The sequence below is a fragment of the Pan troglodytes genome, chromosome 11, assembly GCF_028858775.2.
Source record: "Pan troglodytes isolate AG18354 chromosome 11, NHGRI_mPanTro3-v2.0_pri, whole genome shotgun sequence".
Lineage (NCBI taxonomy): Eukaryota > Metazoa > Chordata > Mammalia > Primates > Hominidae > Pan > Pan troglodytes.
Genome location: NC_072409.2, coordinates 95,189,707 through 95,214,386, shown reverse-complemented (window position 1 = coordinate 95,214,386; position 24,680 = coordinate 95,189,707). Strand labels below are relative to the sequence as shown.

General features: G+C 37.6%; 1 protein-coding gene and 1 non-coding gene across 12 annotated transcripts in view; both read left to right on the top strand.

Annotated features, from left to right (window-relative positions):
* FOCAD (focadhesin) overlaps window positions 1-24,680 on the top strand; it is a 313,151-nt gene that overhangs the window by 12,719 nt on the left and 275,752 nt on the right. For 9 of the 11 annotated variants that reach the window (XM_009456376.5, XM_063787945.1, XM_063787943.1 and 6 more), the window contains 3 exons: window positions 18,475-18,563; window positions 20,956-21,030; window positions 23,539-23,693. In XM_009456376.5, coding sequence (XP_009454651.2) covers window positions 18,507-18,563; window positions 20,956-21,030; window positions 23,539-23,693 — 287 coding nt within the window. In that variant the 5' untranslated portion in view covers window positions 18,475-18,506. Of the gene's footprint in view, window positions 1-10,093; window positions 10,113-18,474; window positions 18,564-20,530; window positions 20,644-20,955; window positions 21,031-23,538; window positions 23,694-24,680 lie in introns of those variants that run through there. The other 2 variants (XM_063787944.1, XM_063787947.1) reach the window with 2 other exon arrangements.
* MIR491 (microRNA mir-491) lies at window positions 19,259-19,341 on the top strand. Its single transcript, NR_035820.1, has one exon. It is a non-coding gene; the product is annotated as a microRNA mir-491 (primary transcript).

Sequence of the window (24,680 nt, the reverse complement as noted above, 5' to 3'; positions counted from 1 at the left end):
ATTAAGAGGTGGGATTGTTAAGAGGTGATTGTCATGAGGGTGCTACCCTCAAGGGTGAGATTGGTGCCAATGTAAAAGTCGGTCCTCTCCTGCCCTCTGTCTCTTTGCACTTCCACCATGTGATGATGTGGCACAAAGACCCTCCACGGATGTTGACACCTTGATATTAGACTTCCCGGCTTCCAGAACTGTGAGCCAATAGGTTTCTGTTCTTTATAAAATATTCCCAATCTCAGATATTCTGTTTAGCAGCCAAAAACAGACTAAGACATCAATTATACCTCAATAAATCTGGAAAAAAATAAACATGTCCTAACTCTGACCTCTTCCCACTATCTCTGCTGCTGTTATCCTTGTCCAAAGCAATATGATTTATCTCCTGGATTATTGATGTAACCTAACTGGTCCCTCTCTTTTTCTTTTTTTCTATCCTTGCCCTCTTATGGTCTCTATTCTTCCTAGAAGCCACAGTGATCTTTTTAAAATGTCAGTCAAATATGCCATTCCTCTTTCCCAAACCCTGTAGGACTTCCCATCTCACTGAGAAACATCCAAAGACTCCCAGCACCCTGTAGAGGCTTACATGATCTGGGTTTCTGCTTCATTCTGTAATCTCTCACTGCCTAACTTGCTGACTTGCACTAGCCAACACTGGTGTCCTTGGTCTTTCCTAAACTTGCCAAACATGCTTCCATCTCAAGGTTATTCCTTCTGTTTGGACTGCACATTACTTCCTTCAGGTGTCTGTTCAAATGTCACTATCAGAAAGAGCTTTTTTTATTCTTCGACAGATGCCAAAACGTTTAAAGACCTCTCTAAAATTTACCTATTGATGACTAAAATTTTGATTTTCTTGGTATTATGTTGTGTTTGAATTTGGAAAATTAAAAACTACTTATACTGTAGTTCAAGCAATTAAAAATGCCCTCTAGACTGAAGCTAACATACTTGATTAAAATGAGACTGGAGGATGTTGAACACACTGGAGGAACACTTGATGTTTTTCTCAGGTGCAGATGGATTAATCTCCTGGCAAACAATTTAGAATCAAAGGTAATTCTGTTAGCTTACTTGTTTGGAACTCTGCAGGACCGTTATAGCTTCTAATAACTCAAAGGTGTGACTTTCTCATTAAATAGTTCTTAATAAGTGGTATAATTGGATCAAGTGAGACTTTTTTTGCTTTGGCGTGTGCTGTGGTGAAACCACCTCTTTAGAGAATGATAAAAGACCATGGTTTCAAGTGAATAAATAAGATCACTTTTTTAAAAATTACAATTAAACATTTTATTTTTTTATTTGAGGAGAATTAATTTCTTTGTAATTTAAAATAAGTAATGTATGCCCCATTGTAAGAACAAAATTAAAAGTAGCAAAGGCGGAATACAGTAGGTTACATAATCATCCATCATCCTGTTCAGAAATAACCCTATCAACATTTTTGCCTATTTGTTTTTTTAATTCTATATTTCTCTCTATATTACTCACATGCACACATTATATATACTATATGTGTATACACACACACATGCACACACACACACATATATGTGTATTTATTTTTATTTTTGAGATAGAGTCTTGCTCTGTGACCCAGGCTGGAGTGTAGTGCTGCAATCTTTGGCTCACTGCAGTCTCGACCTCCTGGGCTCAAACAGTCCTCCCACCTCAGCCTCCTGAGTAACTAAGACCACAGGGACACGCCACTGTGCCTGGCTAATTTTTTATTTTTTGTAGAGATGAGGTCTCACTATGTTGCCCAGGCTGGACTTGAAATCAGCCTCCCAAAGTGTTGGGATTACAGGTGTGAGCCACTGCGCCCGGCTTATGTTTTAAACTTTGTTGTGTTCATGGTTGTATGCAAAAATTTCTCAAGTGTTTTTTATTGTAAACTTTTCTTTACATTATTAAAACTCTTTACAAATGTTATTTTCAATTACTGATCAATATTTTATCTGCATAGTCCTTAGTTTATCTTTTAGGTTTGTCCATTAATACTTTTGCAAAAAGTGTGCTTGATTTTAAACCTTTTTAATTCTTAACTCACTTTTAAAATGGGAGCTGAATAGAACTTGAAGGATGTATGCCACACTTTGGGATATAGCCAAGAAGTGTCAGATAGTAAGATCAAATGCTCAGGAAGTGGTACCCAGACTGCCCACCACAGAGTGATTTAGTTTTTGGCTTACCTCAGACTTTCAGCTTCATGGCGCTAAAGTTCCCTATGAAATTAGGTATGGTAGGTGGGACGTGGGGAGACTTTTGTGGTTCTGGGAATCATACTGGTTCTGCCTTATTTGTGTGGCTTGTTCCTGAGCTGATCTGATCTTTGATAACCTTTCTATCAGTTTGGAAGTAAGCCAGATTGGGAGCAATTTCTTAGATAGTGTTTGAATTTGGGCTGAAAGGCAGAAGTAGTCTTTGAGGGTGAAATGAAACTCTTTTGAACATTGGCTTTATTGTAAGTTGCTGGTCTTTGGAGTGGCTGTTGCTGTTCATCTAGTTGGTCATTTACTTAAAACAGAGTGTTGAAAAGTTCCCTTAGGCCTGTATGTATGAAAATCATATATACTAGTTTTAACATTTGTGAAATTAAAAAAATCATGAAGAGCACCTGGGCGCAGTAGCTCATGCCTGTAATCCCAGCACTTTGGGAGGCCCAGGTGGGTGGATCACGAGGTCGGGAGATTGAGACCATCCTGGCTAACACAGTGAAACCCTGTCTCTACTAAAAATACAGATATACTGGGCATGGTGGCGGGCGCCTGTAGTCCCAGCTACTCAGGAGGCTGAGGCAGGAGAATGGCATGAACCCAGGAGGCGGAGCTTGCAGTGAGCCGAGATCGTGCCACTGCTCTCCAGCCTGGGTGACAGAGCAAGACTCCGTCTCAAAAAAAAAAAAAAAAAAAGTATATATATATACACATATGTGTATATATATATGAAGAGCTACATATTACATCTTAACCCCTTCTTCGTTCTCCTCCTCCTCCATGTTTGTTTAAATAAAATTCTTAAACTAACTTTATCTGAAAGACATCCTACATACTGTACTCTGTCAATTGGATGTCAGCATTTCACCCCAAGATCCTCTTCTGATTCTTGAATATGCTGCTTGATATTTCCACGCTAATATGAAATGATTTACTAATGAACTCCTGCCCAGGATGATTGCAAAAGTTAACTAATATCTGATTATTTAGCACCCTATAAATAAAAACAGCCATGAGTAATGCTAGCTGTATAATAGAAGATTAGTAAATGTTCCTTTTTTTTTTAAAGAAATTATTTAAAATTCCTTTTACCCCAATGGGAAATACACAGAGGTGATACTGTGGGTTTTTAAAGGATTGTAATACATAGCAGATTAAGCACATAGCTATGATAAATAATAGCTGTCAATGGAAGCATTCATGTAAAACTTATGTTGTATTAAAGTAACAAAGACCCATTTTCCATCTCTATTACATTCAGCTGGAAACAGTGAAGAAACAGTCTTGTTAGCTTTTACATGTGTTCTTTGATTTTTTTTTAAAGAAAATGTACCAAAATTCATGACAGTGTAATGAAATTTTACTGGTGTAGATTCTGCTGATTTTGGATTTGAATTTGGCTGAAGTTCACCTTTGCACTATCAACACAAAAATGATTCGCCTAGTTAAAAAAAAAAAGCTGGGAGTTTAGGATGTGTCTAAAAAGAATTATCATCAACTCCTAAATGTGTTGGTCACTAAATTCAAGTTACTGTATTAATTTGGACATAAAGTTGTTTAAACATTTATTTTTCTACTTCTGGCTGTTATTTATTTTGCTGTTTGTTTCATGAGTCTTAATTAATGAAAAAGATATAGATTCCTCTCTATTTCTTAGTTTCTGTTTTGGAAAGTTGATCTGAAAACAAAATAAACAGTGGAATCCTGATTCTAACATTTTTGAGACTGTTAGGTACTGTGCTAAACACAGTAATTCAGCAAACATTTATTAACTGCTTATTCCATGCCAGACCCTGAAGGGGGTGAACAAGAAGCTGCTTCTCTTAAGAAATCCAAATGTCCAGGGTAATAATGCAGCAGGCTTGGTCAGTGGGGACCCTTCCCACCTCTGATTCTTCTTTATTGGCATCTGAGCAGGTGCAGCTGCTATATAGATGGAAACTAGGCCCTTCAGAATGAGACAAGAATGTCTTGAGGAGTGATTATAACCCTCTCAGAGCTGGAAGGGACATTAGAGACTGATCTTAGCTCTCCACTTTGTCCTCTCAAACCATAACCTCATATTCCCTCTGCCTGGAATGTGATGCCAAGTTTTAGTTCAAGCCCTGTTTTCTGAGGCAGCTGCAGGAACTGAGAAAGAACATGCATTGGCTTCCTTTTGATCTTCCTGCTTCTGGACATTTCTTCCTGAGCGTTCCAATATTATTTCAAGCCCTGTTTTTGCAAGTGAACTCATGCACACACAAATTTCCCTGTCTCATTGAGCTGTGTTTTCACCTGTCACATGGTGAGGTTTCCTGCCAGCTAAGTACTCATTTGCAGTGGCATTGCCATCTGTATGTGTGTAGTGTTTAAGCAATCATTTGGGTATATAAGTGCTTTAATTAATTTTAGTGATTATTTACTTATTTTAAAAAACAAAATGTAGATGTGAAAGTGTTGATATCAGTTACAAGAAGCATAGATTTACTACAGATTGACAATTGTCGTGGTGGAAGTGGCCAATTGTTATCCTTTGTTACCTACTCATTGAACTTAAACTGAACAGTCAATGACGAAATAAAGGCATATAACCAAAGAACATATACAGATGTGGGAGATGTATTGCTGGTGATGGTGCCACAAGGATGAAAGTTAAGTTTAGATAAACAATTTTTATGTTTTGTGCTCTGGGCAAGGAGTAATCCTTTAATATGTAACGTTTGTGCATTAGACTTGATTACCTTTTTAGGATTGCAGTATATACAAAGATACAAAGCTGTTTGCATATGCTGATAAGCTGCTTTGGGAATTTGATTTAACACGTATGTGCAAACCCAGGTAATTCATTTAAAGATTTATTTGATTTCCTGAGATGCAGCAAAATATAATGGAAAAAACAAGGTATTAGATTCAGACTCAGAATAATGACATTTAAAAACTGCTATGTTCATGGCTCTGAATGAAATGCTTTAATGGATTATCTTAATTTAGCTTTAGTTTTTTAACTTTATTATTGTTGTTATTATTATTATTATTATTATTATTATTAGCTATAGGGCATTGTTCTGTTGCCCAGGCTGGAGTGCAGTGGCATGATAATAGCTCACTGTAGCCTTAATCTCCAGTTCTCAAATGGTCCTCCCACTGCAGCCTCCTGGGTAGCTAGGACTAAAGGCATGTACCACCATGCCCAGCTAATTTTTAAAATTTTTTGTAGAGATGGGGTATCACTATGTTGCCTAGGTTGATTTCGAACCCCTGGCCTCTAGTGATCCTCCCGCCTCAGCCTCCCAAGTGCTGGGATTACAGGCATGAGGCACCGGCTGCTTGATGATCTTAGTTTTACAAAAACTTTAAGTCAACTATATCTGTACTTTATTAAAGAGTGGTTAAGCATGTGAGATCTGGAGGCAGACTGTTTATATTCATGCTTTTGCTTCTTACATAATTAGGCAATTAATTTTGACCTCTCCTTTCCTCACTTGGTTTTTCATATGAAGATAAAGTTAATAGTAGTACTTATGTCATGAGGTTGTTTTGAATATCGAGTGAGAGAATACGTATAAAAAGCTTTGACAGTACCTGCCTGGCACATGGTAAAATTCTCAATAACTCCTGGCTGTTAATACCACTGTATAACCTCAGGCAAGTGACTTCTTCCCTGAGCTCCTAGTTCCTCCTGTGGGAAATGGAGTTAATATTTACCTCAAAGTTGTTGTGAGGATCTCGTGGAATTAGTTAAAGTGTCTTGTGGAGTGCTTAGCACATAGGAGATGTTTAATCCAATATGGTATTCCAAATCCTATGTTATGCTTTGCATTTATTCAGTTAATCTTTATTGAATAGGTATTTGTTATATGCTGGGGAGATAGTGGTAAGAGCTGAGATCGTGCCACTGCACTCCGGCCTGGGCGACTGAGCAAGACTCCATCTCACAAAAAAAAACCAAAACGGTCCCTGCCTTAAAGAGTTTGCATTTGGGGAGGTGGGGGTGGAGTAGGGAAGCAGAAATAAGTAAATGACCATCATTTGAGATTGTGATAAAAGCTATGAATGGTACAATAGTGGGTCACTGCAGTGGCAAGTAGGGAACTATTTGAGGCTATGGGAGTGGTGGGGGGATAGGGAAGGTTCGAGGGAACATGTGAAGGGAGAGAAGAAACAGCTTATTTGAACAATTGAACAAGTCAAGAGCACTTGAGGCTGAGGGGCCTGAGAGTTCTAGACCCAGATGTGGAAGGAGCTGAGGGTGTGGTTGTCGGGGTGGTTTAAGGAAGAAACTGAAGGCCAATGTGGCTGAAGTGCCCTGACTGAAGGAGAGTTGCGAGACCAGAACCTTTTGGCCTTCCTATAGAGTTGCAGTGGGGAGCTATTGAAAAGTTTTCAGCATATGAGTTAAAAGTCAACTGTATTTTATTCCATGTCTTTGCAATTGTAATAGTGCTGCATAAACTATATTTCAAATGGGAATCTTATGTATATTCTAACCTTGGGGCTGGTGTCTTATTTCTCTCTAGTGACTTGCATACAAGATCCCATCTTTGCATATAAGTAATTTATTTTTATTATTAAAACAATTTTTCTACTTCATTACTGCTCACTTGATGAGAGATTTCTTATCACTTAAATTCAAATTCTTTTCCATCATTCACCTTCCTTGACTGTCCCACATGGTATTGAGGGAGGGAGGAAGCACACATTTCTACAGTGCCTGCTATGTGCGAGACTCTTGGCTTTAAGGCGTACTTTATATTGTTATGCACAAGACCTTGTTTAACCAATGAGGAAACAGGTTCCAAGATGGTAAGTGATTTGCCTAGTGCTGGAATCAGGATTTGCATCCAGGTCTATGGTTCCCTCCTCCCTTTAGCCCCCAAAGGGGGCTCCCCAAAGCACCTCAGAGCTTTGCTGTCTGTGTCAGGTTGCTCTGTTATCATGATGATAGAGGTAGGTAAGACTGTGAGCTTAATCAGATTAAGGTGTTATTCTTCTCTGTGGACAATCTTAGAGTTTGCAAAAGAATATATGTCATTGCTTCACAGTGCACTATTGATCTTATTCATTTGAACATTTTCACTGTGGTTCTTCTAACAGTACTGCGATAACTTTGTTTTTGTCCTTGTAACCATTAAGGACTCAAATACAGAGATACTCTCCATGTCCATTTTGGTGTATGCACATTGACTTTGTTGAAAATAGAGAAATTTACTATCTTCTTGTAAAATTTTTTTGTTCATTTGGTCTTCAGCTTTCATTAGCACTCAGTATGCAAATTAAAATAGCTAAACCATATCTATTCCATTCTACATGAATTTAGTAATTTAGTTTTTATGAAAAATACCAAATGAGCTTGATTGGTCACTTTGCAACAATCAAAAATGTTGCCAATAAACTTGTAATCAGTCTATATAATTCTTTTCCAGAGTAAGAATTTTATTTTGGAGGAAGATTTCCTAGCAGTCTACTTGGGGAAATTATAATAGTTATTTTTCTCCTTGAAAATGAAGGAAGAAAGCTTTTAAGTGGTTTAAACTTAATCTATCTGGCTGAATTACATTGGCCCCTTTTCAATATTACTCTTTTCATAAAGCATTGGTAAACATAAGTAACAAAGTAATCTTTCATCATTTTATCAACAATTTTTCTACTAAATTGCTGCTCACTTTATGACACCCTTTAATGATGGATTTCTACGCTTTCAGTGATTTGGGTGTCAGAAGGTTATATCCTCTATTTCTACAAAATGTATTATAATGTGAGTCTAGATTTTCCTATTTTGGTAACTTTATTAAAATTACAAAACACATATTCTCATAGAACAATTAGAAACTGGGAATGAGCAAAAATAAAAATTATCCACAATTGGTACATTCCGGGCTTTTCTTTGTGCATACGTACTCTGGAGCGAGACTACTTAGGTTGGAATTCCGGTTCTGTCACTTACTCTGTGACCTTGGGAAAGTTATCTAAATTTTCTGTGCCTCAGTTTCTTAATCTGTAAAATGAGTAACTATCTCCGGGTTACTGTGGGGGTTAAATGAGTTAATACATGTAAAATGCTTAGAATATTGCCTTTCCCCTAGTAAGAGCCACATACATGGGTTTTAAAAGACCTTTTATTATGGAGAATTTCAAACATAAAAATAGAGACTAGTATTATGAATTCCAGTGTACCTATTATTAACATTTAGACATTCCTGTTTCATCTATCAGTCTTCTTTTATTTTTCTTTCAATACTTGGGTATTTTATAGAAAATCCCAAATATTACATCCTTACACTGTGTATACTTTGTACCATATTAATATCTGCTAAGAATTAGGTAAGTTATTTTAGAGAGTGAGTATACAAAATTTGAGTCATTTTTGAGGGGAGAAAATACAAGCAAAATATCTAAAGCATCCATTCTGTGATGTTTTACTAATTTAGTTAACTGAATGGTATTTGAAGTAAGATTGTGAATATGGAGATTTTGCGATCATTTATTGGCCAATAACACATTTAAAATAATTAGGTATCAGTTTTATTTTAAATATACTGTAAATATTTTATATGAACATGAAGTCTTTATTTAGAAAATGTTTTGTACTGGGCAATATATGTAATTGTTTTGGTGAAGGAAAAATACTTAAAAATTATAATATTGGAAAAAATAAAAAAGCCAACTTTGAAGATTTAGATTGGATGCTGAAAAAATTCTAGAGATTCATAAGCCCTTAGATTTTAAAAAATAACTATTTTTCATTGATATACTCATATATTTAGCATATACACATCCATATGCCACAAGTTAAAACACAGAATAATTAGAGAAAATTTGTAACTAGTTAGGCATTATTCAGTTTTAAGTTTTTTTTTTTTTTTTTTTTTTTTTTTTTAAACAGGGGCTGGTTCTGTCACCCAGGCTGGAGTACAGTGGCACAATCCTGGCTCTCTGGAGCCTTGATCTACTGGGCTCAAGTGATCTTCCCACCTCAGCCTCCCAAGTAGCTGTTTCTACGGGCATGAGCCACCATACCCAGCTAATTTTTAAACTTTTTGTAGAGATGGAGTCTCCTTATGTTGCCCAGGCTGGTCTCAAACTCTTGGGCTCAAGTGATCCTCTTGTCTTGACCTCCCAAAGTCTTGGGATTACAGGTATGAGCCACCGTGCCTGGCCAAGTTTGTAGTTTTATTTTTTATTTTAATGCCTGTTTTCCTGGACAGCAATCAGTTCTGACTTGGAATTTCCTGCCTTTGATCTTATTTTAGGCTCCCATTTCAAAATCTGTAAGTAGCATGTGATATTGAGAAGGAACTAAATTGTAACGGCAGGAATTTGATAGAATTCATTGTACTTTTAGTAAATGGCAGCGGGTGAGATCATCTGAACTCATAGTCATGTAAATGTTCTCAGTACTTGAATTATTGATCTTAAAATTCCTGGATATGATGCAGTGATATGGAATTGTGCAGGTCATGCCTCATGTGACCGATGGTCCAGTGGAAAGAACACTTGGTTGGAAGTCAAGAAACCTCTGTTCTCACTTGAACTCTGTCATGATGATTTTCCTTTTTGGCAAGTTGCTTTAACCTCTCTGACATTGTTTCTTCATTTCTCTAGTGAGAATATGTAGGGAGGGAGATGATGTTAGGTCCATTATATTAGTTAAGGCAGTGCTAGATATTGCAACAAGGAGACCCCAAAATGAAATGGTTCAAACAGTGTAGAAGTTTTTCCTGTAATAGTTGGAGTTCCAGGTATGTAGCCGTGCAGCAAGCTATCATTTAGGGATCCACGTTCTTCCCATTTTGTTTCTTCAACAGAGTCCCAGGGCCATTGTCTTCATGTGCGTGGTTGTGTCTAGGTTGTTGCCCAGAATTCACTGTGGTTCCGAAGAGAGAGTGGAGGAAGCAGACTCCAGCCTGGAAATGGCATGTCAGTTTTGCTCAAACACCACTGGAGAGAACTTGATCACATATTCATACTGTACTATATTTGAGGCTGGGAAATGTAATGAAGCTGTTCAGGTTACAGTTTTGTTAATACAAAAGAAGAGAACAGATATTGGTGGATAAATAGCAGTCTCTTCCACATCATATGGTTGCTGCTTTCTCTGATTATAATATTGACCGAGTGGCTCTGTCACACCACTGAGCTACTATCTACTTCAGCTTGATTTTGAAATTATTGGCTAAGATAAAAGTATTTTCTACTCTGGGTTTAATTTTAATGTGTCTTAATGGTCTCTCTGAGAATATAATAACTAAAAATTACTGTTTTCTTACACCTGCTCTTTATTGTTGAAAACTTTCAATTTTTATGAATTTTTATGAATCGTATACAGTTGACCCTTGAACAATTTGGGGTCTTGGGGTGCCAATCCCTCATGCAGTCAGAAACCTGTATGTAACTTTTTACTCCCCAAGAACTTAACTACCAATAGTCTTATGGATATTATAAACAGTTGATTCGTACACATTTTATGTGTTATATATACTGTGTTCTTACAACAAAGAAAGCTAGAGAAAAGAAATTAAGAAAATCATAAAGAAGAGAACTTTTCATTAAGTGGAAGTGGATCGTCATAAAGGTCTTCATCTTCACCTTTGTGTTGAGTAGGGTGAGGAGGAGGAAGAAAAGGGGAGGTTGGTCTTGCTGTCTCAGGGGTGCCAGAGGTGGAAGAAAAGCCACGTATAAGTGGACCTTTTCTCAAGGGTCAACTGTGGTTAAAAGGGTTCCAGTTATCTTGTCCTGTTATTTTGGGAGTGTTGGTGGCAGTTGGATTTTTTAAGCCTTTGAAGCAAGAGCTGAGGCTAAGTGTGAGCAGGTGTCAGGATTTCATACAAGGTGATGAAACAATCGAGCTGCCTGATCTTAGAGAGGGTACATGGAAATACTTAGGGACTGGGAAGCAGTAGATGAGAAGCTAAGCAGCAGAAGAATGAGAAAGAGATCCATATTAGACAGTACAACAAGGTGGGCATTTGAAAAGTATAGGCAGAATTTTCCCCCTCTTTTTTGAGGGACAGGGTCAGTCAGTTGGTGACTCTAGAATCCACCCTTGAGCCATAGTCTTGATAAATTTATAAAATCAGCTCAAAATTTATTGATAGTGCCCATCAGCTTTTCTATAAGCCACCCACAACAAGTAATAAAAAAGATAAAAATTGTCAAAATATTTGTTTAAAAGTATGGTTTTAAGCTGATGGTTCCATAGCTTAATTTGTGGGAGGAAGAAACTAAGTAAATTCCATAACTGATAATTGGAATAGTTAATAAAATGTTAGAAAAAGAAAAGTCCTGGATTTTGTGTCTCTAAAACATAGAGCCCATTAATGTGAATGCAGTACTTATTTTTTTATCAGCCATTTTATCAGTGTGCTGATGATACTGCTCATGTAAACTAGCTTTAAGAATGTACTCTGGGCTGGATGTGGTGGCTCACGCCTGTAGTAATCCCAGTGCTTTGGGAGGCTGAGGGTGGGAGGATCACTTGAGCCCAGGAGTTTGAGACCAGCCCAAGGAACAGAGGGAGTCCCCGTTGCTACAAAAAATTTTAAAAAAACTTTAGCCAGGCATGGTGGTGCATGCCTGTAGTCCCAGCTACTTGGAAGGCTGAGGATGGGCGGATCACTTGAGCCCTGGAGTTTGAGGCTGCAGTGACCTATGATTGTGTCACTGTACTCCAACTTGAGTGACAGAGTGAGACCCTGTCTCTTAAGGAAAAAAAAAAAAAAATTCTGTTTAGCCCTGAGTTTCAGCCATGTGACTGCCCTTGAGCCGTTCCTATATAGAAATATGGTAGTCAAGAGTGCTCAAAGTCAAATGTCTGTCTTCGTGATCATTGGACCCTCCTCCTCCAACTACCTTGTATATCAGTTATTGTCTCTGCTGGGTTTTCATAATTGTTAGATTTCCTCTTGCTTTTAAGATTGTGTCCTTTATTTGAGGTTTGACATTAAGTACTTTTGTGTGATACATAGTTGTACAATATCCTAGAGAAACTATTGAGAAATTTGAAAACCCAAAGTGTTTTATCTACTGCTCTTTTATTAGTGCAATTGATAGATTAATTTTCTTGGACGTATTCTTAGGGGCTGAACTACCTTGGCAGATAATGTGATAATTGCTTACATTAAACAACTGTTTTGATTCACTGGGAACTTAAAGACTTCATTAAAAATTCTCTTTCTGATTTAGGTTTAGACAGACAAAAAAGGCATATTGAAAGGTTGGAGATAAATCTTTGAAAATCAAACACGCATTTTTGTAGCGTGTGGTTTATGGATTATATTGTTACTGGTTTCCTTTTAGTAAAATGGCATGACAAGAAGTAATATATAAATTGTTTTTCCTTCATGTATAAAATACCCAAAGGAAATTGAGTTTAAAAATAACGTAGACTGCTCTCCAGACTGGGTGACAAAGTGAAACCCTGTCTCTGTCTCTTAAAAAAAAAAAAGTAGGACACGTGCTACACTTGCCAATGCTAAAGTGACCATGTGTACTGTTTTTTGAAATTCCCTAAGAGGATATGATGTTTTATACCTAGAAAAGGCCAATGTTTGTGATTAACCTTGAAATATAAGTCTTCAGCAAATGAAAGACACTTGCAATTTGTAGCCCAGTGATAGCAAATCAAGAATGATGTAAAGTCATATTGCAGCTTGGGTAGTGGTTTTGAGAATGCTTAATGGCCATTTGTTAGGAAAGGTAAAGTTACTATAGATTTAAAAAACATATTCATTCTCTGAGGTGTCACACTGAAATTAGGGCTGTCTTTTGTAATCTTTGGTATTTGTCATCTGTACTTAGGTAATTTAGATAAAAACAACACTCTTTTTCCACAGTGGCCCACCTCCTGAAAACAAGGTCATCTTTTTGGATGGCTCAGCTTCTTCACTTCTATAATAAGCTATTAGCCTACCCAGCTGCTCACCTGGCCCCCAAAGACATACTGGAATTACAGCATTCTGGGCCTGGATCAGAGTGCATAGCCCCACATCTTCTTCTGTATAGTTCTATCACCATTGATATTTGAGTAATTATATTCTGTGACATATCAATAATCTTACCTGCTTCTGTGGATACTGTAAAGTCAGCCTTCTGTTGAGTTAGATTAGATCATCAGAAAACTCTGTACTTGGATCCCAGTAGCTGAGATTTTTTTTTTTTTTTTTTTTTTTTTTTTTGCTGAATAACATGTTACATTTTGCCTGTGGCTTTATCCAGGGTTTGCTTAAAAAGTAATATTACTGGGCACGGTGGCTCACACCTGTAATCGCAGCACTTTGGGAGGCCGAGATGGGCAGATCACCTGAGGTCAGGATTTTGAGACCAGCCTGGCCAACATGGTGAAACCCCGCCTCTACTGAAAATACAAAAAATTAGCCAGGCGTGGTGGTAGACACCTGTAATCCCAGCTACTCTGGAGGCTGAGGCAGGAGAATTGCTTGAACCCAGAGGTGGAGGCTGCAGTGAGCTGGTATCATGCCATTTCACTCTAGCCTGGGCAACAAAAGCGTAACTCTGTCTCAAAAAAAAAAATAATAATAATATAACATTTCCTTTTGCTTTTGTTATTGAGAATATTGCATGTTATATCACTCTATATTCCATTTATAAAGCCCAATGTGAGAAATTTCCTTCAGAGTTTAAGGTCACAAAAATGTTTGTTTTCTTTGATAAAGGATATTTTCTTACCTTTTAGATTATAAGAGAGGTATCATTTATTTTGTTTATTTACCCTAGCTGCCTGGTAGCACAGGGCCAAATTTGAATGTTAATTTTAGGAATTATGTCAAGAAATTTTGTAAATTAATTTAAAAATAGTTTTATGTACTGGGAGTTTGCAAACTATGGGCCACCCACTTCTTTTTGTAAATAAAGTTTGATCAGAACACAGCTATAGTCATTTATTTATGTATCGCCTATTGCTTTCATGCTACAATGGCAGACTTGAGTAGTTGCTCTCTGGCCCTTTACAGAAAAAAGATTTCTAGTCCTGATACAAATAGTTACATGTGGGTCAGACCAAAATGCAGTAACATTGAATATAAAGCAATATGATTACTGTTAGATGTAGCTAGTTGGAAGAGGCTTAACAGAGATGTGCTATGAAAGGAGTTTAATATTTAAGCAGTGGAAGCATATAGGAGACATTTTATGTGGGAGAGAAGAAATGAAATCCTGTAGGATTGAGCAGATTTTGAACATGTGGGACCATTTTGGGAACTGTTTTAGCTAGATTAGAATTACAGCAGTGAAAATGAAGTTGAATGGGTGAGACTGTTGATAGGAAGGCATAAAAGCTAGGCATCAGGATTTGCATTTAATCCAACAAACAATTGAAAACCCACTATGAAAATTTCACAGGGAAATGATATGACGGGAACAGCATTTCAGTACAGCTAATCTGACAGCAGTGTACTAACTCAGCATGGAGAGCCCCAAGACTAAGCAGTTACTGGAGTAAGCCTGCCATGAGGAACTAAGATGATGAGTGTAGAATGAAGAGGAATAGTAACCTCTGAGGTGCTGGAAAGAAGGAAGCCGATTTTGTGGCTGACTGGATTTAGAGAGTGGTGGTGAACGAAATTGTGAGAGGATAACTGGGGTAAAATAAACTGAAGTGACAGTTTTTTGAAAGGAAATATGTGTTTTGTTTTTGATGTCCCTAATTTCTGGTATTTTAGAGCCTACTAAGAGAAAGTATGGAAGCGTTTGGAGATCTGTGCGAGATGACGACTGATAGCTGTGGGAGAGTTTGTATAGAGGGACAACAGCACAAGGCAGAGTGGCTGGGGAGTGCCTCCAGGAGGGAAGATAGCACTCGAGGAGCAGAGTGGACAGAGGAACAGGAGGAGTCAGTAAAACAGTGTTTCCCAGTGTGTATCCCAGGACAGACTGATAGTATAGTTGGTTAGCAGGTATTTCCATTGTTGCATGGCCAGATAGATTTGATAAATTCTGGGTTAAGCAAAGTTAAATAGACTTCTTGTATTAGACCCTCTTATGTTCTTTAATAATATGCAACATTATTTATATCTCCACTACGATCTCTGCCTCCAAGTTTAGATTCCTGTGTTCGACTTTCTACGAGACATTTCCCCTTGGGATACCTGTGAGGCATCTAAAACTTAACTGTCCAAAATGGAATTCTTTGTCTTCCTCACAAAACTTGGTTCCCCATGTCAGGTGATGGCAGCTCTATCTTTTCTTTTTAGTAAAAAAACGCCGTGGTAAGAAGTAACATAGAAATTATATTGTTCCATGTGTAAAATGGCCAAAGGAATTGAGATAAAAAATAAAGTTGCTCAAGCTGGGCATGGTGGCTCACGCCTGTAATCCTAGCACTTTGGGAGGCCGAGGCGGGCAGATCACTTGAGGTCAGGAGTTCCAGACTAGCCTGGCCAACATGGTGAAACCTGTCTCTACTAAAAATACAAAAATTAGCTGAGCGTGGTGGTGGGCGCCTGTAATCCCAGCTACTCGGGAGGCTGAGGCAGGAGAATTGCTTGAACCTGGGAGGCAGAGGTTACAGTGAGCCGAGATCGCACCACTGCACTCCAGCCTGGGTGACAGAGTGAGACTCTGTCTCACAAAAAAAGAAAAAAAAAAGTTGCTCAGATTAAAAACCTTGGAGTCATCCTTGACTCCTTTCTCCTATAGTCTTTTTTTTTCTTTTTTCTTTTTTTTTTTTTTTTGACAGAGTCTCACTCAGTCACCCAGCCTGGAGTGCAGTGGCACAACCTCGGCTTATTGCAACCTCCACCTCCCGGGTTCAAGTGATTCGCCTATCCCAGCCTCCTGAGTAGCTGGGATTATAGGTGCACACCACCACATCTGGCTAATTTTTGTATTTTTAGTAGAGACAGGGTTTTGCCATGTTGGCCAGGCTAGTCTCGAACTCCTGACTTCAGGTGATCTGCCTGCCTCAGCCTCCCAAAGTGCTGGGATTACAGGTGTGAGCCACCGTGCCTGGCCCTTTCTTCTGTGCTCTTATCGAATCCATTAGCAGCCGCATTGGCTTTCCCTTCAAATATATCCAGAATCTGACCACTTGGTACCCCAAGTGATTCTATTGAAATCCTACTGCCTCTTTGTGCAGTAGCTTTCCATTTCACTCAGGATAAGCGTGTCAGTCCCTGTAGTGGCCTACAAGGCCTTTTATGACCTGGCTTCTCATTGATCCTTTGACCTGATTTACCATTCTTTTCCTCCTTCACTCTGCTGTATGCACATCTCTTTATTCTTCCTAAGACAGGGCTTAAGCAATTTATTAGCTTAGGGCTTTTTCCTGTGCCTGTGACACTCTTCCCCCTAGATATCTGTTTGGCTAATCTAACTTCCTTTCCTCCTTTAAGTCTGTTCACATGCCACCCTCTCTAGAAGAGACTGACCTGGACTACCATATTTAAAATGGAAAGTGTGCATTTCTCCCATTTCTCATCTCCTTTATTCTGCTTCACTTTTTTTTTATTAGCACTTACCATCTTCTAACATATTTTATGTATTGTTTGTTTAAAAAATTATCTGCTGCTTTCTACTAGACTGTAAGCTCCATAAATGCAGAGATTTTTTGCCTATTTTGTTCACTGATATAACTCAAGCACCTAGAACTGTGCTGGACACACAATAGGCAACTAATAAGTATTTGTTAAATGAGTGAATGAATTTCAAGATAGGAATATATGTCCCCATAGAATCTTTCTTTCACCCATGGAGATATTTTTTTCCTGTGTTTCCCAGGGACACACTTTAGGAGACTCTGTTGTGAGTATTATGGAATTCAAAGGAGGAGAAAACTACAAGAAAGTTGTGATTGACACAATTGGGAAGTTAAAAATTTTTGACCTGCTTAAGCTAATAAAGTAGATTTAGATAGGAAAATAGTTTGCAATCTTAGAACAAGTTGTTTTAGTGTTGTGGAATGTCAAATTCGGGGAGGAAAGTTGGACATAGATGTTGAAGAAAAATACCAGGATAAATTACCCATTCAGGGAGTTTAGCTTTGGATAAAAGGGTGGAAAGTACAGATTGAGTATTCTTTATCTGAAATGCTCGGGACCAGAAGTGTTTTGGATTTGGATTAAAAAAAAATTTTTTTTTGGACTATTTGCATATACTTTAAACCGGTTGAAAATCCAATCTGAAAATCCAAAGTGCTCCAATGAGCATTTCCTTTGAGTGTCACGTCAGTGCTCAAAAAGTTTCAGATTTTGTAACATTTTGAATTTTGTATTTTCAGATTAGGGTTGCTCAACCTGCAGTTAGAAAAGGCTGCTAGTTCATTACAATATGCTTTGTTTTTTGAGATCAGGGGAACTTGGTTTTTCTGCTTGTTATAAGTTAATCTAGGGCTGTTTATTGACATAAATTTTAATTTTAATTATATTGTAAAAGTAGGTGACCTAGAGGGCCCTGTTTTTCAAAATAATGTAATTGGTAGGTTCAGTGCTTCATGGAAATGGGATAAATTGGGATCCTTAGGAAATCCTCTTATTAGTTCCATGGTCCTGCTTTACCACCTGCCTTCCCCATCCTTTTGCATGCTTGCCTGCCTGCCTGCCTGCCTGCCTGCCTGCCTGCCTGCCTGCCTGCCTGCCTTCCTTCCTTCCTTCCTTCCTTCCTTCCTTCCTTCCTTCCTTCCTTCCTTCCTTCCTTCCTTCCTCTCTCTTTCTCTCTTTCACTTTTCTTTTCTTGTGAGCCCAGTAGGAATGATAAGTGAGATATAAATATTAAAAGTTGGTGCTAATTGTTTGCTTGTTCCTCCTTTAGGAAACAAACAGTCTGTTTTAACGTGTGAACTTCTAGGTCTTTTCTATACTTCTTGAAAAAAGTTCACCTAGGCTTCACACTTGTCACTAGCAGTTGGATTAGTGCTTAGATGAAAGCTTGTGCCAAAGTGAGGCATAGATGAAGTAATTTTATGACCGTTTGACTCTTTCTCCCTTATAAGTTTTGATCCACAAAAGAATTAATTTCTATTTCAAATGTGTGGTTGAACTTTTGGATGTTTTTTTCATTTCCGTAGTGCAAATTCATCTTTTTCAGGATTAGCTCTCATGGGAAAAACCAAGAGCTGTTGGGCATTTTTAGTTTATTTATCAATCATGACATTTGAGTGCTGGATGACAATGAAGTTATGCCAAGGATTACTCTGCAGAGCCCTGTGCTTTATTTCCATTGTTGTCTTTGGAATGGATTACATTCACATTATTTGAGGAATAATTAATTGGAGCCCCAATTCAGACCAGTTGGAAGACTAACAAATATTCTTTTGGTTTGGTTACAGAAGCTGCACACATACATGTAAGAGAAGCAAAAATGTCAGATGATATCAGGAAAAGGTTTGAATTTCCAAATTCTCTTATCCAATCACAGGTAATTTTGTTTGTTTATTTTTGCTCATGGTAACAAATAAACCTGTTCTGTGGATTGTTAACTGAACTTTATATATTTAATATTAAATATTTTATTCTACATGTAGAGATTTATATTTTATGAAACAACTTTAAATATACATTTAATTTGAAAATATATATTTGACATGGAAAGCAAATATTTGAAATTGATCAATCTCAGCTTCTGTTTATATATCATACTTTTCTTCCTAGAGATAATAAAACCTTGATTAAGTAGTAGGCCCCTGAATATGTTTGTTTGGTTTTTTTTGGCCTATAATTATTGGGAACAGAGGTAAACAGTTATATGTCCGAAGAGTATGAGGGATTAATATTTAAGAAGACATATCCTACCCCTTATATAGATTTTTATAATAATGACATTTAATAAGTAAAATATCCTGGATTAGAAAATTTGATGTATCTACTAAGATAGAAGATTGTGATAACTTTAAAGAGCTTTTCAATAATTAAATAGTTAAAACAAAGATGGCTTTCTGGGTAGCCTTTAGCTAACTAGAAACATTCTGGTTAATCAAGGTATCATAATAGCTTATTGTCTTTTCTTGTGAGAGTCAAGCTAACAGACCAGCAGAAGCCATCTTGAAGACTTAACAACGTACAGCACCTTGGATACTTTCAACAATTAACTTCGGAGATGTCTGCTGTGGGAATTGACTTAGCTGGGTAGTGGGGAACCCTTCCATGAGGAGTAGAACACTCCTTATGCAAGATTCCCTTCTACCTGGCTGGGTTGGAGTCATATCCTGCAGGTCCTTACCATGAAGAGGAAGATGAAGGCTTGGAGGATACTATTCACAGTTTTATTTTTCTGTGCCTGGAGTCTCTTTGTTAGCATAGATAATCAAGAAATGCCCATACGTGTTACTGTTAAGTTAGGTGAAAAAAAAAAATATATATATATATTTATATTGTTTAGTGTAGGATGGCTATTTGAATTCTGTTATAGAACACTTAAGTAGCAATGTAGGCTGATTTATCCTTGGGTTTTGTATTTTAAAAAATCAGTTTAGGCTAGTATCTCTGATTTGTTAGAAGATGAAGTGAAAAGTATATTAGATAAATTGAACCTGGTGGGGAATAGGGAATTAAGCTTCTCTTCTTTTAGTTCTTTTTCTAGCTATGAACTATAGCTTTTTCTTTGTCCCTATTGTGTTTCATATTAGTTTTATTAGGTTCTTGTGATTGTGTCCTGTCCTTTGCAAATATTTCTTATTGTTCTTCTGTAACCACTGCTCGATGTTAGCACCATATTTCATTGATTCACACACGTTGTTTTCAGATTTTAACATCTTTGAAATTGGATTGCCTCTAGTAATTGATGGCAGCAGTTGAGATACAGTTGGTATTGCCTGCACATTTGTGAACTTGGGCATGATTTTCTACACGAGTCTAAAAGAACTCTTGTGTGACTATAAAACCAAAATTCTAACTTATAAGAAGCACTGTATATCATAGACTAATTGGCAGCCTTTTTTCTTTCTTAGTGGTACACAGTATAATGGTGCAACTTGCAATTCCAATTCCTGGTCAGTTCCATTCAATGAAATATGGTATATTTTGTAAAACAAGAGCTCAACCTATCCATGGGTGCTCAGTTCTTATTACTATTCCTTTTACTAGGAGATAAGAGACAGTAAGTTGGACTAAACTTAATATTCATGTAAATGAGTGACTTATATCACAAAACTAGACCACAAGCACCACGGTCTTAAATCAGTTCCAATGTGTGAAATACAAAGAGAAAAATGAGGAAGGAGTGGGTGCTGTGTTTTTATTTGAGCTGTTCTGGAGACTTTGCAGGACTGACAGTTATTCACAGCTATACCGTAATTTGGTCCCAAGGGCAGGATGGACAGTTGTTGCAATAGTGAAGTTTTTTCCAACCCGTACACAGAATGGCAATGATTGTTGCTAGCCTATTGACTCTAAGACATATTCTTCATATTCGTTAACAGTGTGATGAAGCATGATGGATTTCGTTTCAGTGCAAAGATGATTTTAAAAACTATGGGCTTTCTCATTCATGTTTTAATGGAGTAAGCAATCTCAAGTTATCTTCTGATACTGACAGCAATTTGAACCAAAAATCTGGCAGTTTTCTTAACCTCTATGCACTATAGTTGCTTATTGGTAACCTGGAATAGATATGCCTGCCTTGACGGCTATTCTGAAGATTAGAAATTGTGCATGTGGAGTGCCTAATTCAATGCCTTCTACATAGCACACACTTAGTTAATGGGAATTTTACTTAATCCTAATTGACTGCCTGGCATACTCATATCAACTAGTATTGATATTTGGAAAGAACTTCTAAGGGACTGTGTTCATTAATTTTATTTCTTTTTAAGGCTGTGGGTCATCTTATTGCTGCAGTCCTAAAGGAAAATGGTTTTTCAGAAAAGATTCACCAATCTACAAATCAGGTCTGTGTTTAACTTTATGCTTTAATTCTCTTCAGATAAGATTGCTACTAGCTGGATCACATATGCACCTGTCTTGTTTCCCTGATAGTTCAGATCACAGTAGAAATGCTTTTGAACTGTGAGAACTTCATTGCCTTTTTTGTTTATTTGTTTGCCTTTTTAATATATAGCAATAAAAAAGTTTTAAATTTATTAAAACACTCTAGGAATGAGACATGGAGGGAAGGGCTGGAGAGGAGTATTCTTATGACTGTTAATGAAAAATAACATGGGTGGAATGAGAGAAAGCATGCTTTAGAGAAGACTGATAGAGTTACCTCTGAGGGAATTATTTTGGTAATGAAGAGAATGAACAGAGTGGCTCTGTTTGGATGTAGATTTCTCATGCTTCAGCTCAGCCCCAGCTGTGAGTTCTTAGTTGGAAAGGTCATACATTGACAGTCAAAGCTGAAAAATTCCATCTTACACAAACAGCAGGTGAATGCTCAGAGTTGAAGCAATGCCAGCTTACTGAGATACACCACTTGGGGTTTGGTTGATCAGTGTTGTGTGTTTTGACCTGCTAGTTGGGAAACTCTTCTTAAGAGAGGTGTTCTCAGGTGTCCTCTATAGGGAACATAAGTGATGGAAATAAGATTCTTTTTTTTCACAGCAGAAATAAATTGATTTCCTTTGTCTCACATTCTTTTTGATTAGCTGCTCCAAGTTACATTTCTTTATTGCTTCTGCAGACATGTTGAAGTAAGTGTAGGACACACTTCACTAATTGGCATTTTTCTGGTGTTTGTATGTAGTCATATAAATTAGGTTTTCTGAGAACTCTGATCCTAATCCTGCCTATAATCACATTGTGTACTTTGAGAAGATCTAGTGATTTTACTTAAACTGCCAGGATTTATTGAATGTGAAATCCCTGTAACTGTTTCCTCTTCTACTAAAAATGAATGCTTACACAGTCTTACCTGAGGCAGCAGTTTATTTATTTGTTTGTTTTGTTTTTCCGGTGTAATAATAGAGTGATGACATTTAGAACCTTTTGGTATTGTCAGTACAGCTGAACACAATGTCCTTCTGAATAAAAGGAGAAGTGGAATATAAATATTTCCTTCCTGTAGTGATTGTTAACTGTATTGTTATTTTAATAGTGGGATGCTAAGAGAAAAGATTCTTAGCCAGCTACAGAGGGAAAGTGGGTACAAAATGATGTTGATTTTCTTTTCTTTTTTTTTTTGAGACAGAGTCTGGCTCTGTCGCCCAGCCTGGAGTGCAGTGGCGCGATCTCAGCTCACTGCAACTTCCACCTCCTGGGTTCAAGCAGTTCTCATATCTCAGCCTCCCAAGTAGCTGGGACTACAGGTGTGTCCCAACACGCCCAGCCAGTTTTTTGTATTTTTAGTAGAGACTGGGTTTCACCATGTTGGCCAGGCTGGTCTCGAACTTCTGACCTCAGTTGATCCACCCGCCTTGGCCTCCCAAAGTGTTGGGATTACAGGCATGAGCCACAGTGCCTGGCCTTGATTTTCATTCTTTTATTAATAGTTATTCTTTGGGAGCTGGGATATTAATTTTTCCCAAATTATATATTTCCCTAATAAGTTGCATCAGGAAAAAGGAAAAATTGCTTCATTATTTGTTCTTTTTTTTTTTAAATACAACTGTGTGTAAGTCTAAATGGACTTTATCCGCAATATAGTCATATAGGTTTATTGTTAGTAGTGAACCATTTTGGTGGTCCTGGATTCCTGAGAAAGTTATAAAAGCTAGAACCCCTGCTTTGATAGGGTATTCTAAAATGAAAACTTATATTTACTTATATGTCCTTCTCATGCTCTTCTATCAGTGAAGACAGAGTCACAGTGTGAGAGGGGGAAAGTCACAGTTTCTTTCTTGGGCAAACAGTTTTCCTAGGCTTTTTTTTTTTTTTTTTTTTTTTGGTAGCCATGGAATGAGCAGCTTGCTGGTGGCCTGTCCTACTTCTCTCTTTATATGTGGGCCCACGTTAGACTTCAAGAAATTGTGGCAAGGGCATTGTGGGTGGTGGTAAGGTGCATGTAGGTGATAGAGGTTGGTAGTAGGAGAGAAGGAACATCTTCTGAAAATAACTGTTATTGTCATTGAAGGCTTATGGCATAAATAGTATTTGGAGTTCAACTTAGGCTAGCTGATATACTATTAGTGTCTGGTTAAATTGTTTGGTTAGAGCAATGTGCTAGAGCCAAGTTTTAGCTTTGTTGTGTTGCTTGAACTCGGGTCATACCTCTGCCTGCAGCCAGCCTTGTTTTATAGCCATGATACCAGGTGAAAGAGAGTTGCTGTATCAAAACACATCCATTACCTCTCTTGGAAAATTGACTTCATTTTATTCTAGGAACAGAGTGACAACAGCATCATCTTTATAAAGGAAAGCTAGCCTACTGTGAACAAATTACTCATTGATGAATGACCAAAGGTGTGTGTGTGTGTTTGCTGCTCATCAGAATTGTCTTCTAATCACTGGTTTGGTTTCAGACTCCTGCTTTGAACTTGCTGTGGGAGAAGTGTTGCAGTGACAATGTAGTGGTTCGAACAGCCTGCTGTGAAGGTCTGGTGGCACTCGTTGCTCAGGATCATGCAGAGTTCAGCTATGTTCTCAATGGGATACTCAACTTGATTCCATCAACCAGGTACTTTTTCCTCAGTGTTTGGTCAGTTAATGATTTAAGTTTTTAGGAAAAAGAATTCACTAAATCCCTATTAAGAGTCAGCATTCATCCTACTTGCCAGTTGTTTTTCTTGCTCTTAAAATGACATGAGTTGCTGTTTCATTTATGAAAATATCATGCTAATTCAAACCCTATAGTTTCAGAATTTGTGGTCATTTGCGGTACTTAAGTTTTGGGGCTCTACTTAAATTTGTCATTGCCCTTTTTAAGAAGAAAATAGCTAAACAGTTTATAATTCAAAAATGTAATGCAGATTCCTGACAATTTAAGAAAGAAGGTTGTCCATAAGCAATGCTTCTTCCACAGTGGTATAGTTTATACATTGTAGTGGCATTACTTGGCCAGGCCTTGGCATTAGTGTATTAGAAAATAATGGCATTTATTTCTCAAATATTTTGTGATTTAGGGATGTCTTCCCCCTGATTTTTCAAAGTTAATAATGTTTTGTTCTTTGAATTTCTTTGGTATGACCGTATTTCGTCCATTTACAGACTGAGGTAATAGGACAATAAGGAATAAGAGGGTTCCATTCAGAAATGGTCAAACAGGACCATGTTTGAACCAGTGAGCCTCTGTTATAAAATACTCCCTGAAAAAGAGTTGTTACTCTTTGCTTCAAGAAATTGTCTCAATCTATATGTCCTAATTTTTGACTACTTCAAATCATTTGGGCTTTTGCCCCCTTCCCTCACCTCTCACCAAGCCTCCCTCCTCCTCGGTGAAGCTACTTGTTTTTCCAGTGTTTTTCACTCACCTTTATTATAGTATCATCGGGCTGAGTACTTAATTTTTTTCCCTGCCTTCAGTGGAGATGGAGTACAGCTGTAATTATCAATTTGTGGAAAGATGCTGGATGCAGTGGGTCACGCCTGTAATCCTAGCACTTTGGGAGGCTGAGGCGGGCGGATCACCTGAGGTCAGGAGTTCGAGACCAGCCTGGCCAACATG